This window comes from Eutrigla gurnardus (assembly GCF_963514095.1).
Source record: "Eutrigla gurnardus genome assembly, chromosome: 7".
Lineage (NCBI taxonomy): Eukaryota > Metazoa > Chordata > Actinopteri > Perciformes > Triglidae > Eutrigla > Eutrigla gurnardus.
This window is the reverse complement of record NC_139921.1, coordinates 30,091,080-30,104,066: the sequence shown is the minus strand read 5'-3', so window position 1 is coordinate 30,104,066 and position 12,987 is coordinate 30,091,080. Positions and strand designations below refer to the sequence as shown.

At 44.7% G+C, this 12,987-nt stretch overlaps 2 protein-coding genes across 2 annotated transcripts; both read left to right on the top strand.

Annotated features, from left to right (window-relative positions):
• Positions 1-909: 909 nt before the first annotated feature.
• Positions 910-7,823, top strand: hadhab (hydroxyacyl-CoA dehydrogenase trifunctional multienzyme complex subunit alpha b). The gene is made up of 20 exons (XM_084013828.1): positions 910-1,049; positions 1,733-1,774; positions 1,869-1,939; positions 2,023-2,156; positions 2,263-2,401; positions 2,509-2,628; positions 3,006-3,108; positions 3,309-3,431; positions 3,524-3,642; positions 3,835-3,891; positions 3,984-4,093; positions 4,367-4,501; positions 4,763-4,934; positions 5,084-5,170; positions 5,255-5,395; positions 5,528-5,596; positions 6,267-6,462; positions 6,553-6,667; positions 6,855-7,000; positions 7,131-7,823. The coding sequence occupies exons 1-20, from the start codon at positions 983-985 to the stop codon at positions 7,274-7,276; spliced, it is 2,292 nt and encodes a 763-aa protein (XP_083869954.1). The 5' UTR covers positions 910-982; the 3' UTR covers positions 7,277-7,823.
• Positions 7,824-7,901: 78 nt separating this feature from the next.
• On the top strand, positions 7,902-12,902 carry kif3cb (kinesin family member 3Cb). Its single transcript, XM_084013827.1, has 8 exons — positions 7,902-9,673; positions 9,767-9,868; positions 9,989-10,111; positions 10,344-10,462; positions 10,872-10,988; positions 11,724-11,838; positions 11,981-12,159; positions 12,320-12,902. The coding sequence occupies exons 1-8, from the start codon at positions 8,273-8,275 to the stop codon at positions 12,468-12,470; spliced, it is 2,307 nt and encodes a 768-aa protein (XP_083869953.1). The 5' UTR covers positions 7,902-8,272; the 3' UTR covers positions 12,471-12,902.
• Positions 12,903-12,987: the final 85 nt, after the last annotated feature.

Here is a 12,987-nt window from a genome sequence, read left to right as displayed (position 1 = left end):
TGTGTGAGGCAACAATGAAATGTCTTATGAGCCTGCTATAGGGGGGCAACATAATGCAAAGCACTACATGACAAATGGGACTGGGGCGTTATCATTCATCTATAATTATCCCTGTCCACCATAAAACCTGGAGGACACTCAGCATTAAATCAGCTGCCATGTACCCCGTGATATATGTCCATTTCAATAAAAGTGCTCAATGTAATGCAGTTCTCTGATTTGTACACAGGGTGTCCCCTTCGTGCTGTGATCGATAGAGAATATAGGAAGGAAGAAGGGGCATTTTTCAGCCTTTCCATATATATTTTCTGATTTTGTTCAATATTGGATAAACTCTTAAACAGACTTTAAGAAGGGAAATGTCTCTTTGGTAGAACTGCTACCAACACGTTGAATTATGAAAAGGTCCAAATGATTTTGGTTCTTTACTCCCTGCCAATGCGCATATTTGTGGTTTGTGGATGATTCTGTGAGAGGCTATACTGATCTTGGCGATTTTGTAAATAAATGTTAATTGTCTGAAATCCAAATTGTGTAGATCAGACATGCTGATTTCTGCCTCCGCCTTGTGGCAGCATGCTGCTATTGCATGTCGTTTTTTCTCGTTTTTTACACTGCAGGTTTGCCACATGTTTACATTTTTAATGACCACATATTTGTCCCGAATATTAAAATATAATTTGAGTAAGTGAATCTAAAACTAAGCCCTTTCAGCCGTCTGCGTTCAGATGTCTGGTTCATTCATGTCAGGCATGGAAAGCGGGCAGAGAGGATTTGTAGTTATTTAGGGACCAATGAGCTGCGAGTTCCTGAGCGACAGCCAATCGTATGCGAGCATTTTCACTGAACGCCAATCAGATCCTGTTCTGATGGATCGCGTTCAGGAAGTGGCACAAAGTCGCCAACCTCCGTTCGGAGTATCCGCGGTGATAGCACTTTGACAGCGAGCTAGCTTCACTTCACACTGACCTCCGCTCCCAAGATGGCTGGTATTCGAGCCCTTGGTGTTCTGTCCCGACTCTCATCAAGGAGATACGCTCTCTTCACAGGTATCATCCATGCGTCGACACGTTACAGGGAAGGAGCGGGAAGAATGATACCGAAAACACGGGGTTTGCTATGTGTCCTAGATGGGTGATTAGCCTGTTAGCTACGCCGGCGCTTCAATTAACGTTTTATTTCCAACGAACATTTGTTGAAACCGTTATCCCAAGTTTAAACAGGTTATTAACTTAAACGCGCATCGCTGTGGGCTTTTTTTAATGCGCAAAGTTGAACGTAAACTTGCTGCCTTTGCTAGCTAACGTTAGCGCGCTGCTACGGAGTTTACGAAGTTTAAACGTCAGACTGTTTGCTCTCACTTCGGCTACTACGCTGGCCCGTGTGTAGCGTAGACGGGGAAGTGAACACTGCCATTGATTCGCCATTGTGTTCCCTACTGTCGCGGCTGTCAGAATGGAGGCGGAGAATGTAGGTGAAGGGTCACTCTTCCAGCAGGGCTGCGAAGCATGGCCGAGACCGTCTGAGGTCACGGAAATGCCGTGTGGACGTCACGTATACGCTCATAGTCACGAGGACCCCAAACAAGAACTGTCCACACTTCGGGGCTTAATGTAATGTTTTCATATGGACGGTGAACAGCTGCTTTGTGCAGCAGCTTGTGTGACGTGTACAGTGACACGCACGACTGTAATAATCTAACCTTCCTGTCGTTTACCTTGTTTTTTTGCAGGCGGTACTTCTCGCACCTTCTCAGTAGCTCCTGCAATGCTGGGTAATTAAACATGTATGTTGTTTATTGGTTAAAAATTAATCTTCATTCATTTTCTCACTCTGCACTGTTTTCCTTCTCTCTTTATGTTTTTAAGCCCGGACCCATGTGAACTATGAAGTCAAGGGCGATGTTGCTGTCGTACGGATCAACGACCCAAACTCCAAGGTGTGCACGCATTCACACGCATGTGACCGTTCTCACTTGTGTGCCTGGTGTGATGTATGTGAAACGGTGACTTCTCCTTCCAGGTTAACACACTGTCGATCCAAATGCAAAAGGAGATGGCAGAAGTAATGGAAGAAGTGTGGGCCAACAACGCTGTTCAAAGTGCCGTCCTCATCTCCTCAAAGCCAGGATGCTTCATTGCAGGAGCTGATATTAAGTAAGATGAATCTCATTAAATCCACTGCCGTTTACATCTCTTTGTTGCCTGAATTAATAATATATCTATAAATATAATATATCGATATGCTTCTGATCTGTTACAGTATGATCCAGTCCTGCAACAGTGTAGAAGAGGTCACCACCCTTTCTCAGGAAGGGCAGAAGATGTTTGAGCGGATTGAAAAATCATCGAAGCCCATTGTCGCTGCCATCAACGGCTCTTGCTTAGGAGGAGGCTTGGAGGTAAACTACATTATTTCAGGAGCCAACTATATGCTTGACTACATTGGAAATATTTGACTAGAATGATTTGATACCATCTTCGGTAACGGACTCTTTTTGCATTTTAGTTTGCCGTGGCCTGCCAGTACAGAGTTGCAACAAAGAGCAAGAAAACTATTCTTGGTACTCCTGAAGTAATGCTGGGTCTTCTACCTGGAGCTGGTGGTACTCAGAGACTCCCTAAAATGGTTAGTACTGGACTTCTATTCCATACGTTTCCGGTTTGAATTATTTATTTAAGTATGCAGCATGTTGCACATCATAATATTTGAAGTTATAACATAGTATCTTGTGTCAGGACAAGACCTGACTAAGCTCGGCTGTGAGGTGAAATAATCTGGTTAATGCTCATAATTGGTTTAAGATGTTTAGATGCTTCTTGAGGGTCCTGCAAACCGCTTATTTCCCCACTGCCCCTCATGTCTAGTGTTCATCAACGGTGTCCTTCAAAGCACAGGGTCATAACCAGCCCCTGTCCATAACATGACAAAAAAGATTCACTTTATGCAGCACAACAAGTCCAGTATTGATGATAAATCAGATATGTTTTGTTCATTACCTGTAGGTTGGCTTACCCAGTGCCTTTGACATGATGCTGACAGGAAGAAATATCCGAGCAGACAAAGCAAAGAAGATGGGGCTTGTCGACCAACTTGTAGACCCCTTAGGTAAGTTACCTTCGACTCGCACTTATGAAATAACATTGAACTGCTTCAAATGGGTAGATTGAAAATATCCCCCCCTGTAGAAATCGTAATCTTTAGTCAAACTGCTTGACTGTAGAATATTTTACTTTCTACCACCTGGTCCTCAGGTTAGAAAAATTGGACTCGCCATGATTCTTGTGCTATTTGTGCTTGTGTTAAAGGACCTGGGCTGAAGAGTCCAGAGGAAAGAACAATAGACTACCTTGAGGAAGTTGCCATTGAGTATGCCAGAGGGATTGCCAATAAGAAGATCCCTCTCCGCAAAGAGAAGGGCAAAATGCAGAGTAAGTTGTGTTGCCTTTATTGAGCATGTGACTCATTTTGTAGTCATTTAAGTTAATGAATAATTATGTTCTTCTAACTATGATCTTCATAGAAATTCAAGACTACGTTATGAGCTTTGAGTTTGTCCGGAATCAGATTTACAAAACCGTCCACGGGAAAGTTATGAAGCAGAGCAAAGGACTTTATCCGGCACCCCTGAAAATAATCGATGTAAGTCAAATCTCCCTCCAAGCAAGAAGTCTAAATTCTGGATTGTGTACAAAATGTAATAAAAATCAACAATGACAATAAAATTATAATCATAGTACACGTCACTTCTGCTTTCTCTGCTTTAATCATTATAGAATATGTTGAGAAAGTTGGTCTTATGTTTAACATGATGTGCATTCTTTCCATTCTCAGTCTGTGAAGGCTGGAGTAGAACAAGGCCCTGTTGCTGGATACTTGGCTGAGTCTCAGGTGTGCTCTGTCGGCCTACGTCTTTGGCAAGTTACAATCTACAGTATTGCATTGTTGAAGTGAACGTCACCAATCTTCTGCGTTTCTCACAGAATTTTGGTCAGTTGGCGAGAACCTCAGAATCGGCAGCCCTGATTGGTCTGTACCATGGCCAGGTAGCCTGCAAGAAGAACCACTATGGAGTTCCTCAAAAAGAAGTAAAGTAAGTGTATTGTCTTGTGTTCAACTGTCAGACCAGTTTCTTTCAGGGTTCCCACTGATCTTAAAACATCTTGAATCTGAAAATAATAATACTAAATCAATCTGTAGAAAGTCTTAATAAATGACATGGGGAGTAGAATGTTATGAATAGTTTTTCTGCTATTTAAAATGTCAAAAATAATTAGTAACTATTTCTTAAAAATAACAAATCCTCCACTATTCTCTATTGCTTGTGTTAGGTGGTAGATAACTTGTGGTTGTTGTTGACTGCTAGGACCCTTGCCATCTTGGGGGCCGGTCTGATGGGCGCAGGTATCGCCCAGGTGACTGTGGACAAGGGTGTGCACACAATCCTGAAGGACACCACCGTGTCTGGACTGGCCAGGGGAGAACAGCAGGTTTACAAAGGGTCAGTGATCATATCTGTCATTTCAATATTAGCTGTTTCATTGCAATGTTTGTTTTGTTTTTTTATGCTTTAGCTTAAAGAGACAGTTCATTCAAATCAAACATGCGTATATTTCCTCTTACCCATGGTGCTAGTTATTCGTCTTGATTGGTGTGAGTTGCCTCATTCTCGGCCGTATAGAGATGAAATATTACAAAAAGTAGTTGAACATCTTGTAGGACAAATGTGTTGGGACCTAAAATGTGTCTTCTTTTCAACAAGGCTCAATGATAAGACCAAAAAGAAGAGCATCACGTCATTTCAGAGGGATTCCATACTGTCCAGCTTGACTGGCCAGCTGGATTACAGTGGCTTTAAAAAGGCCGACATGGTTATTGAAGCTGTGTTTGAGGACATCAACATCAAGCATGCGGTCCTGAAGGAGGTGGAGGCTGTAAGTTTGACTGAAAAGAGGCTTTGTTACAAAAATAACATAAGTGCTTAGTTGTAAATATCAGCCCGTTGTATGTAGATTTGCAGCATTAAATCCAAGACAGTATTGTTGTGACTTTGAGCTACAGTCTAACAAACATTGGTCTGCAGGTGGTTTCCCCTCACTGCATATTCGCCACCAACACATCGGCTCTGCCCATCAAGGATATCGCTGCAGTCAGCAAGAGACCAGACAAGGTTGGGACCTGGGAGCCTTGTGGGTTAAAAGTGCTTCTAAACTAAAGAGAAAAAGGTTTCTGAAGGTTTCCTGTGTGTCCTTAGGTCATTGGGATGCACTACTTCTCTCCAGTGGACAAGATGCAGCTCCTGGAAATCATTACCACCGATCAGACATCGAAGGACACTACAGCCTCCGCTGTGGCCGTCGGCCTGAAGCAGGGCAAAGTCATCATAGTTGTCGGGGTGAGGTTTAGTGTATTTATTTATTTATTTTACTTTTAAAAATGACCAAGTGTCTGAAGGTGATTCAGCAAAAAACAGTATCTTGAAATATGAAATAAGAATTATAACGTTATTGCACACATTTCTTTTCAGGATGGACCTGGATTCTATACGACAAGGTGTCTGGCTCCCATGTTGGCTGAAGCCGTACGAGTACTTCAGGTTAGTAGTATTACTGCAGTTCAAGTCGCAGCTGTGAACACTGTGGATACAGTCTCAGCAGAACCCAGAACCCTCGCTGACTCTGGGATTTCTTGTCACATCCACATTACACTCAAATGGCAAATCAGTAGAAAGCCTGCTTAAACACAAGTAAAACAAAGCCTCCTCCTCCACCATCATAATCCCCTCATTCTAATCACACGCAAAACAACAAGCACGTCTTCAGTAAATCATCCAAGACTATAGAGGCTCCCATCAGTTGAATGATCCCTGTCCGCTCTCATCCAGCCCCCACCTCTTCCCGCTGATGCCCACTAGGAGGCGCTATATAATCATCCTGTTTCCCCACTGCAATAAGAACTCTGAACACTTCTCACTAACCCTAGCAGATGTATTGTAGGTTTTGTCTTGTCTCGTCAGTCATTCATCTAATGTGATGTTAATGTCTGTGATATTCTGACCCTGCGGTAATGAGCTTAACCACCATGCTGTACTGAACCATTAATGATTACTAGATGTTTGATTAATATAAATTAAAAAGACTGACTTTGTGATGTACTGTGGTGGTAGGATATAGGACCTGAAATTGACAGCTCACGTGAACAAAGCATATTCATCATTCTGCTCTAGCTGTTATAGATATGATACATCTATCCATTTGCACCGACAGGAAGGCGTTGACCCCAAGAAGTTGGATGCACTCACCACGAGCTTTGGGTTCCCCGTGGGCGCAGCCACACTGGCTGATGAAGTTGGCATCGACGTTGCCGCCCATGTGGCAGAGGACCTCGGCAAAGCTTTTGGCTCCCGCTTCGGTGGTGGAAATGTGGAGGTTCTGAAGACGATGGTGGACCTGGGATTCAAGGGTATGGGTGCCCAATTTTAGTTGCATAAAATACTACACGCAACATATTTTATTTCAATCTATTAATTGTTGCTCTTCTTTTATTCTCAAGGCCGCAAATCAGGAAAGGGTTGCTACGTCTATCAGCCGGGACTGAAGACCAAGGAAGTGAACCCAGAAATCGGAGATATCCTTGAGAAATTCAAGATGCCACCAAATCCTGCTGTGTAAGTTGCAACCAAGTGATTAAAGTCGCACTTTGTCTTTGCAAGTATAAAATTGAATGCTGTAGATTTGGATAAATTGCTCCATTTGTTACTTTTATAAGAGAGACCTATTGAGCCATGATATGACTGATTTTGAACACGTTTACTCTGTTCTTACCTGTGAATCCTTTTTTTGCTCGTGAAACAGCTCGTCGGATTCTGACGTGCAGTACCGGCTCGTTTCCCGATTCGTCAACGAGGCTGTGCTGTGTTTGCAGGAGGGCATTTTGAAAAACCCTCTGGAAGGAGACATCGGGGCTGTGTTTGGCCTGGGATTCCCCCCCTGCCTTGGAGGTCAGAGTTCAACCTTAGTCATGGTCATATGAGCCGCATCCTCATGTCCTATGAAAACAAGCCTAGGACAATGTTGTTAATATTTAATGTATCCTGCAATAATATATTTCTAACATCTTACCACTTTCAGGACCTTTCCGTTTTGTGGACAGCTTCGGCGCTGACAAGCTGGTGGAGAAGATGAGGCATTATGAAGCCGTCTACGGGAATCAGTTCACACCGTGCCAGCTCCTTCTCGATCATGCAAAGGATTCTAGCAAGAGATTTCACAAGTGACCGACTCACCGTGTGTGCCAGTAGCTTTTAATAGACCTCCAGCCTGCCACTAGAATGTGCCTAACATTTATACCACAAGAGGGCGGGGGGGTGGGAAACATCTTTAAAATGTCCCCATGTTGGCAGTTCATTAGTTACACCTGGCTAAAAGTAATGCAGTCTAATACAGCAGTCCTAAGCCTCAACCTTATAACCTTCATGAAGGTAAGATTTATTCCAGGACTCGTGTTAAGGATTTTTAGCTGGTGCACCTAATAAAATGACAACGGAGTGTGTAATGTCAGTTTATTTTGTACTTTAACATTGATTTGCTTGATGATGATGATGTATGGATTGAGGATCAGATGGAGGCTAGTTATTCACACATTGCAGATGTAAACGGGCTGTGGCGGCAAAAGAATTAAAACATTTTCCAACTGGCAATTTAATTCTTCATTATTTATGAATGTCTACCAGTATGGTTCAGTGACTTTTTTTGTACATTAAAGACGTCCTGGCACAGGAATAATGATGTAAATGTGAAGCCTGAATAAAAATTAATTTGTTATTGAATGAAACCTGCTTTTTTTTTCCACTCAAGGTGCGTTCAAGTGCTGGTTGGGGAGTTGATTTATCACGGTAACGGAATGAGACCATGGCTGTATACCAACGAGAATATGTTTGCACCAATCGAATTGGTTGCGCAGGTCACATGTCTCGGCTCCATTGTCCGCAGAGCAGGGTGTGTACGTCGGGAGGCTGTGTGGGCTGGGCCGGGGCGTCTGGCTGCTTTTCTCCTCCGCGAGCAGCATCCTTTCCACTTCTCGTGACATCGCCTCTTTCCTGAAAGATGCTCCGCGTGCATCCGGATGCTGATGCGAGCGGCGCGCGTGAGCTGCATCTGAGCGCGCGCGTGAGCTGAATCAGCTGCACCTGTACGCAGCAGGAACAGTGGCGACCCCACCCAAGAAAACGGCTTCTTAAAAATAAACGGGTGAGGACTTAATTTGAACCAAAATGCCCAAAAGCAAGCATTGCGAGGCGGTCAGGGTGGTGGTCCGCTGCCGGCCCTTCAGCAGCCGAGAGCAGGCGGACTCCGAGAACGTTTTGGAGATTGATGACCGACTGGGGCAGATCACCCTCAAGAAGCCGAAGGCGCCACCTGATGAGCCGAGCAAAGTGTTCACGTTCGACTCCGTGTACGGCTGGGAGTCAAAGCAAAGCGACGTCTACGACGATGCCGTCAGACCGCTGGTGGAGTCCGTGCTCCGGGGATTCAACGGGACCATCTTTGCATACGGACAAACCGGGACAGGCAAAACGCACACCATGCAGGGGGTCTCCAATGACCCGGAGATGAGGGGGGTCATACCGAATTCATTCCAGCACATTTTCACGCAGATATCCAGAACTCAGAACCAGAAGTACCTGGTGAGGTCATCGTACATGGAGATCTACCAGGAGGAAATCAGAGATCTGCTGTGTAAGGACAACAACAAGAAGCTGGAGCTGAAGGAAAACCCTGACTGTGGTGTTTATGTGAGAGACCTGTCCTCGGTGGTCACCAAGAACGCTGCCGAGATTGAGCATGTGATGAACATAGGCAACCAGTCCAGGTCCGTGGGGTTCACCAACATGAACGAGCGCAGCTCTCGGTCCCACGCCATCTTCGTCATAACCGTGGAGTGCAGCGAAGCGGGGCCGGACGGCGAGGACCACATCCGCGTGGGGAAGCTGAACATGGTCGACCTGGCAGGCAGCGAACGCCAGAGCAAGACGGGAGCAAAGGGGAAGCGACTGAAGGAGGCAGCCAAGATCAACCTGTCCCTCTCGGCGCTGGGGAACGTCATCTCAGCCCTGGTGGACGGGAAGAGCACCCACGTCCCTTACAGAGACTCCAAACTGACCCGCTTGCTCCAGGACTCGCTGGGGGGCAACGCGAAGACGGTCATGATAGCAACAGTGGGGCCATCGCACAAGCACTTTGATGAGTCCCTGGCCACCCTGAGGTACGCCAGCAGGGCCAAGAACATCAAGAACAAACCCCGGATTAACGAGGACCCCAAAGATGCCCTGCTGAGGGAGTTTCAGGAGGAGATTGCACGGCTGAAAGCCCAGCTGGAGGAGCGTGGGATGCTGGCCAAGGAGCGGAGGAGGAAAAGGAACAGCAAAAGGCTGAGTAGAAGTATGGCCGGCATGGATGAGGAGTTGCTCAGAGAGAGGGAGGCGGATGAGTGGAAGGCTTTTGAGGAGGAACCGGAGGTGAGACATCACATGAAAGAGGAGAGTGACTTCCCCAAGGCTCTGAGCTGCCAGAGGAACGGCGAGAAGTTAAAACACCTGAAAGACAACAGGAAAAGTTTAGTGGACATGCAGTGGGATCAAGACGCTTTGGAGAAGATCATCGAGAAATACAAGGTACTTTGTGGAGATCGTGGGGTGTGATGAATGAGACACGGGTGGAACAAAAGAAATGTACATAAATAATTAATTGTATGTCTTTCTTCACAGGCCATGGAGAGTAAACTGTTAGTGGGAGGAAAGAATATAATCGATCACACCAACGAACAGCAAAAAATGCTGGAGCTGAAGAGGCAAGAAATTGCAGAACAGGTATCCATAAAAAAAACATACTTTTTGTGTTTATCGTAACAGAAGTTTCATGGGCTGTCTGAAGTCACACGGGAAGATAACCTATATATTTATAAAGGTTCATGAATGTGTGATTCCCAGATAAGGCGAGAGAGGGAGATCCAGCAGCAGCTGATGCTGCAGGACGAGGAGACCTTAGAAATGAGAGAGACGTTCTCCTCCCTGCAGCAGGAGGTGGAACATAAAACAAAAAAGCTGAAGAGGGTGAGATGACTCACCTGCTGACGCATCCCAATGCTATTATCACAAAAAGCAGTTAATCACAATTTAATCAGTTCCTTTTTACCAAGAGAGACGCCGCCTGAGGAGGTGACACTTGTGACGGAGCTCTTTCTTGGTGTTTTGGAATAATTGCTATACTTTGCATTCTGATTTAGTCCCTTTTCAACACCTTGTCGAGTGACAACAGTAATAATATTGCAATGTATTTGTGCAGTTGTACGCCAAACTACAGTTGGTGAAGGCAGAGGTGAGAGACGTCATTGATGAACACGTCGTCACCAGACAGGAGCTCGAACAGACACAGACCGAACTCACCAGAGAACTCAAGTACAAGTGAGTGTGCATCATGTGTCGTCTTGTTCTTCTGGTCACCATCATCGTACGTGGATTTGTCTTTTATTTATGTTTATGTCATTTCCATGCACGCGAAGAAAGAGGAAGCACCATTTTTAGATATTAATTTGATGTTTGTTGTTGCCTGGCAACCTGGTTGGATAAATGGACAAGAGATGATTATTGGATGACTTTTTTGTATACTGTACTTGTTACAGTACAATACTTGTTTACTCCGTACAGTAGGTTTGTTTGATTCTGTTGTTTTAAAGGTGAAGTTTCAGGACTTTTACATATAAAGTCTGTTACAACGCCAGGGAAAGAGCTCTGTATGTCATGGTTTACTCTGGCACTCGTTCTGGAAGGCTCCCTGTCACCTCAGCTGACACGCTTCTATTTGTCACTGCAGATATCTCTTGATTGAGAACTTCATACCTCCGGAGGAAAAGAACAAGATCATGAACAGGCTGCACTTTGACAGTGAGGAGGATCAGTGGAGGCTCCAGCCGGTCATTCCACCAGAGAGGTCAGTGATTTCATTTCACATCGCTGACGTAAGCTACTGTAAGTGGTTTAGTGAAGTAAGAAAAACTGAAACCAGTGTCTGCACCATTAGTGACCTAAATAGACCATAAAACAATGCAGCTGGAAGGTATATTGTGTACGTTTTGATTGTTTCTTTAAAACTGGCAAAACTTTAACTCTGCTATTGCCTTTTGGGTTTTTGAATGCTGGAACCTGAATGTGCTGGGCTGCCAGTTAACCTTTGGGAAATGCAGGAAATCAGTACCAGAAGTATAAATAGATAAGCAGGCTGAAGAGCAGTGAGCATGGCAAAAAAATGTACAATACATTTGAGTTTACTGTTGTATAATTGTGATTATAGCATCGGTCAGATTATTTAGTAGCCTAAGTTTTTGCGTGTCAGCCACAGTGTGGATGTATAACCACAAGGTGTCGCCAAAGTCAGAGCATCCATTTAAAAACGTACACAGTGGGGCTGTAAACAACCTGACGTTTCATGCTATAGATCATTATGCTCTGTGCCTCTCCAGGAAACGGATGTATTTAAATAAACAAGAGCAGACACCCTTTGTTTCCTGAGACGGTTTAAAGCTGAATGAAAGATAATACATGGGCAGACTACGGGGGATTTTTCTGGTGGGAGCTGTCAGTTGACCATATATGGGGCACTTGAGGTTCCAGAAGCTTGTGCATCAAACCGAAAGCAAATCCTTCTTCTCCCATGTCTGTATCCCAGTGCACCCACACAGGTCAAGAGAAGGCCTCTCTCAGCTGTGGGATACAAGAGGCCTATCAGCCAATATGCACAGATGGCTGTTTCCACGGCAACTGGTGCCCCATCTAGATACCAGGTCAGTGCCCGGACAGTTGGCTAAAAAAATGACAGCACCTTATGGTCTACACTTTAGTTGCTCCGATGGAGGCTTCTCGCTAAAAATCTATTTGGACATGTACTTATAATATGAAAACTACAACGTGTATCTGTCCTCACAGGCTGAGAATATAATGCTGTTGGAGCTGGACATGTCTCCACCAACCATGTTCGCCTTGAACCTTAATGGCACTCACCTGGAGAGAGCCTTTTCCCCCAGGCTGATGCCGGATCTTCTGGTATCTGTTACCCTCAGAGAGAGGAGCACAGCATCACCCAGGGTCAGGAAGTCCCAATCCTGGTGAGAGAACAACCGAGAAAGGAAGACTTTTACAGATTCTGAAAGCTTCTCCTTTTTCTGAGTTTATGCAAATAGATAAACGTCTAATGTCTCAGCACTTGATTAAATGGGTAGTGATATATTGCTGTCCATCAACCCCGTGACTTTTCCTGGTCTGCAGGTATCAGGCATCACAAGCAGCATCCATGCCATCGTCGGCATCATCCACCACTCTGACATCAGCGTCTCAGAGCTTCTCTCCGTCCCAGAGACAGAGACCGCCCTCTGCTTCCTGTCTTCCACTGGGAGCTTCATTCCAGACAAGCCCCTGAACTCTGCACAGAGCTGGCCTTAGTTCCACATAGGGGGAGGGATCTTATGCCTTGTTTTAAATTGATTTCACTTTTCTTTGTTAAAGTCACTTTAGTATGCATGTATTCAACTTAACTGGAAAGACAGTTGCCTCTAAACCACATAGTTTCTTGGCGTATCCCTGTCTCAATAAATAGCACAGCAAACACTTTATCATGGGATGAAGCAGACATACGGTAAATGGTTTTGGAGTATCCTTACAGTTTTAATTTTGATTTGAATTCACATTTTACATGCTGGGTTAGCCTGTATGCCTGATGAGTTGTTGCTTCAGTTTCTAGCAAATGAAATCGTGAGTCCAAATAAGTGAAGAAAGCCTCACTAATGCGATGCTCTCTTGATTAGCTGCCTTATTTTTTTCATAGTTGTGAAATTATGCATTTGCTCATGTGTGAAAAATAAAAACTGATCTTGGAGCCGCCGTTATGTTGCCGACTTCCTGTGCTCCCGGGTCATCATTGCAGTTAATTCGCAGTG

Bases quoted from the DNA above. Each gene is read 5' to 3' on its own strand.
- hadhab (XM_084013828.1), top strand. From the start codon at position 983: ATGGCTGGTATTCGAGCCCTTGGTGTTCTGTCCCGACTCTCATCAAGG. The intron at 5,171-5,254 runs GTTGGGACCTGG...GTGTGTCCTTAG, and splicing joins TCAGCAAGAGACCAGACAAG to GTCATTGGGATGCACTACTT. The intron at 7,001-7,130 runs GTCAGAGTTCAA...TACCACTTTCAG, and splicing joins ATTCCCCCCCTGCCTTGGAG to GACCTTTCCGTTTTGTGGAC.
- kif3cb (XM_084013827.1), top strand. From the start codon at position 8,273: ATGCCCAAAAGCAAGCATTGCGAGGCGGTCAGGGTGGTGGTCCGCTGC. The intron at 10,463-10,871 runs GTGAGTGTGCAT...TTGTCACTGCAG, and splicing joins ACCAGAGAACTCAAGTACAA to ATATCTCTTGATTGAGAACT. The intron at 11,839-11,980 runs GTCAGTGCCCGG...CTGTCCTCACAG, and splicing joins GTGCCCCATCTAGATACCAG to GCTGAGAATATAATGCTGTT.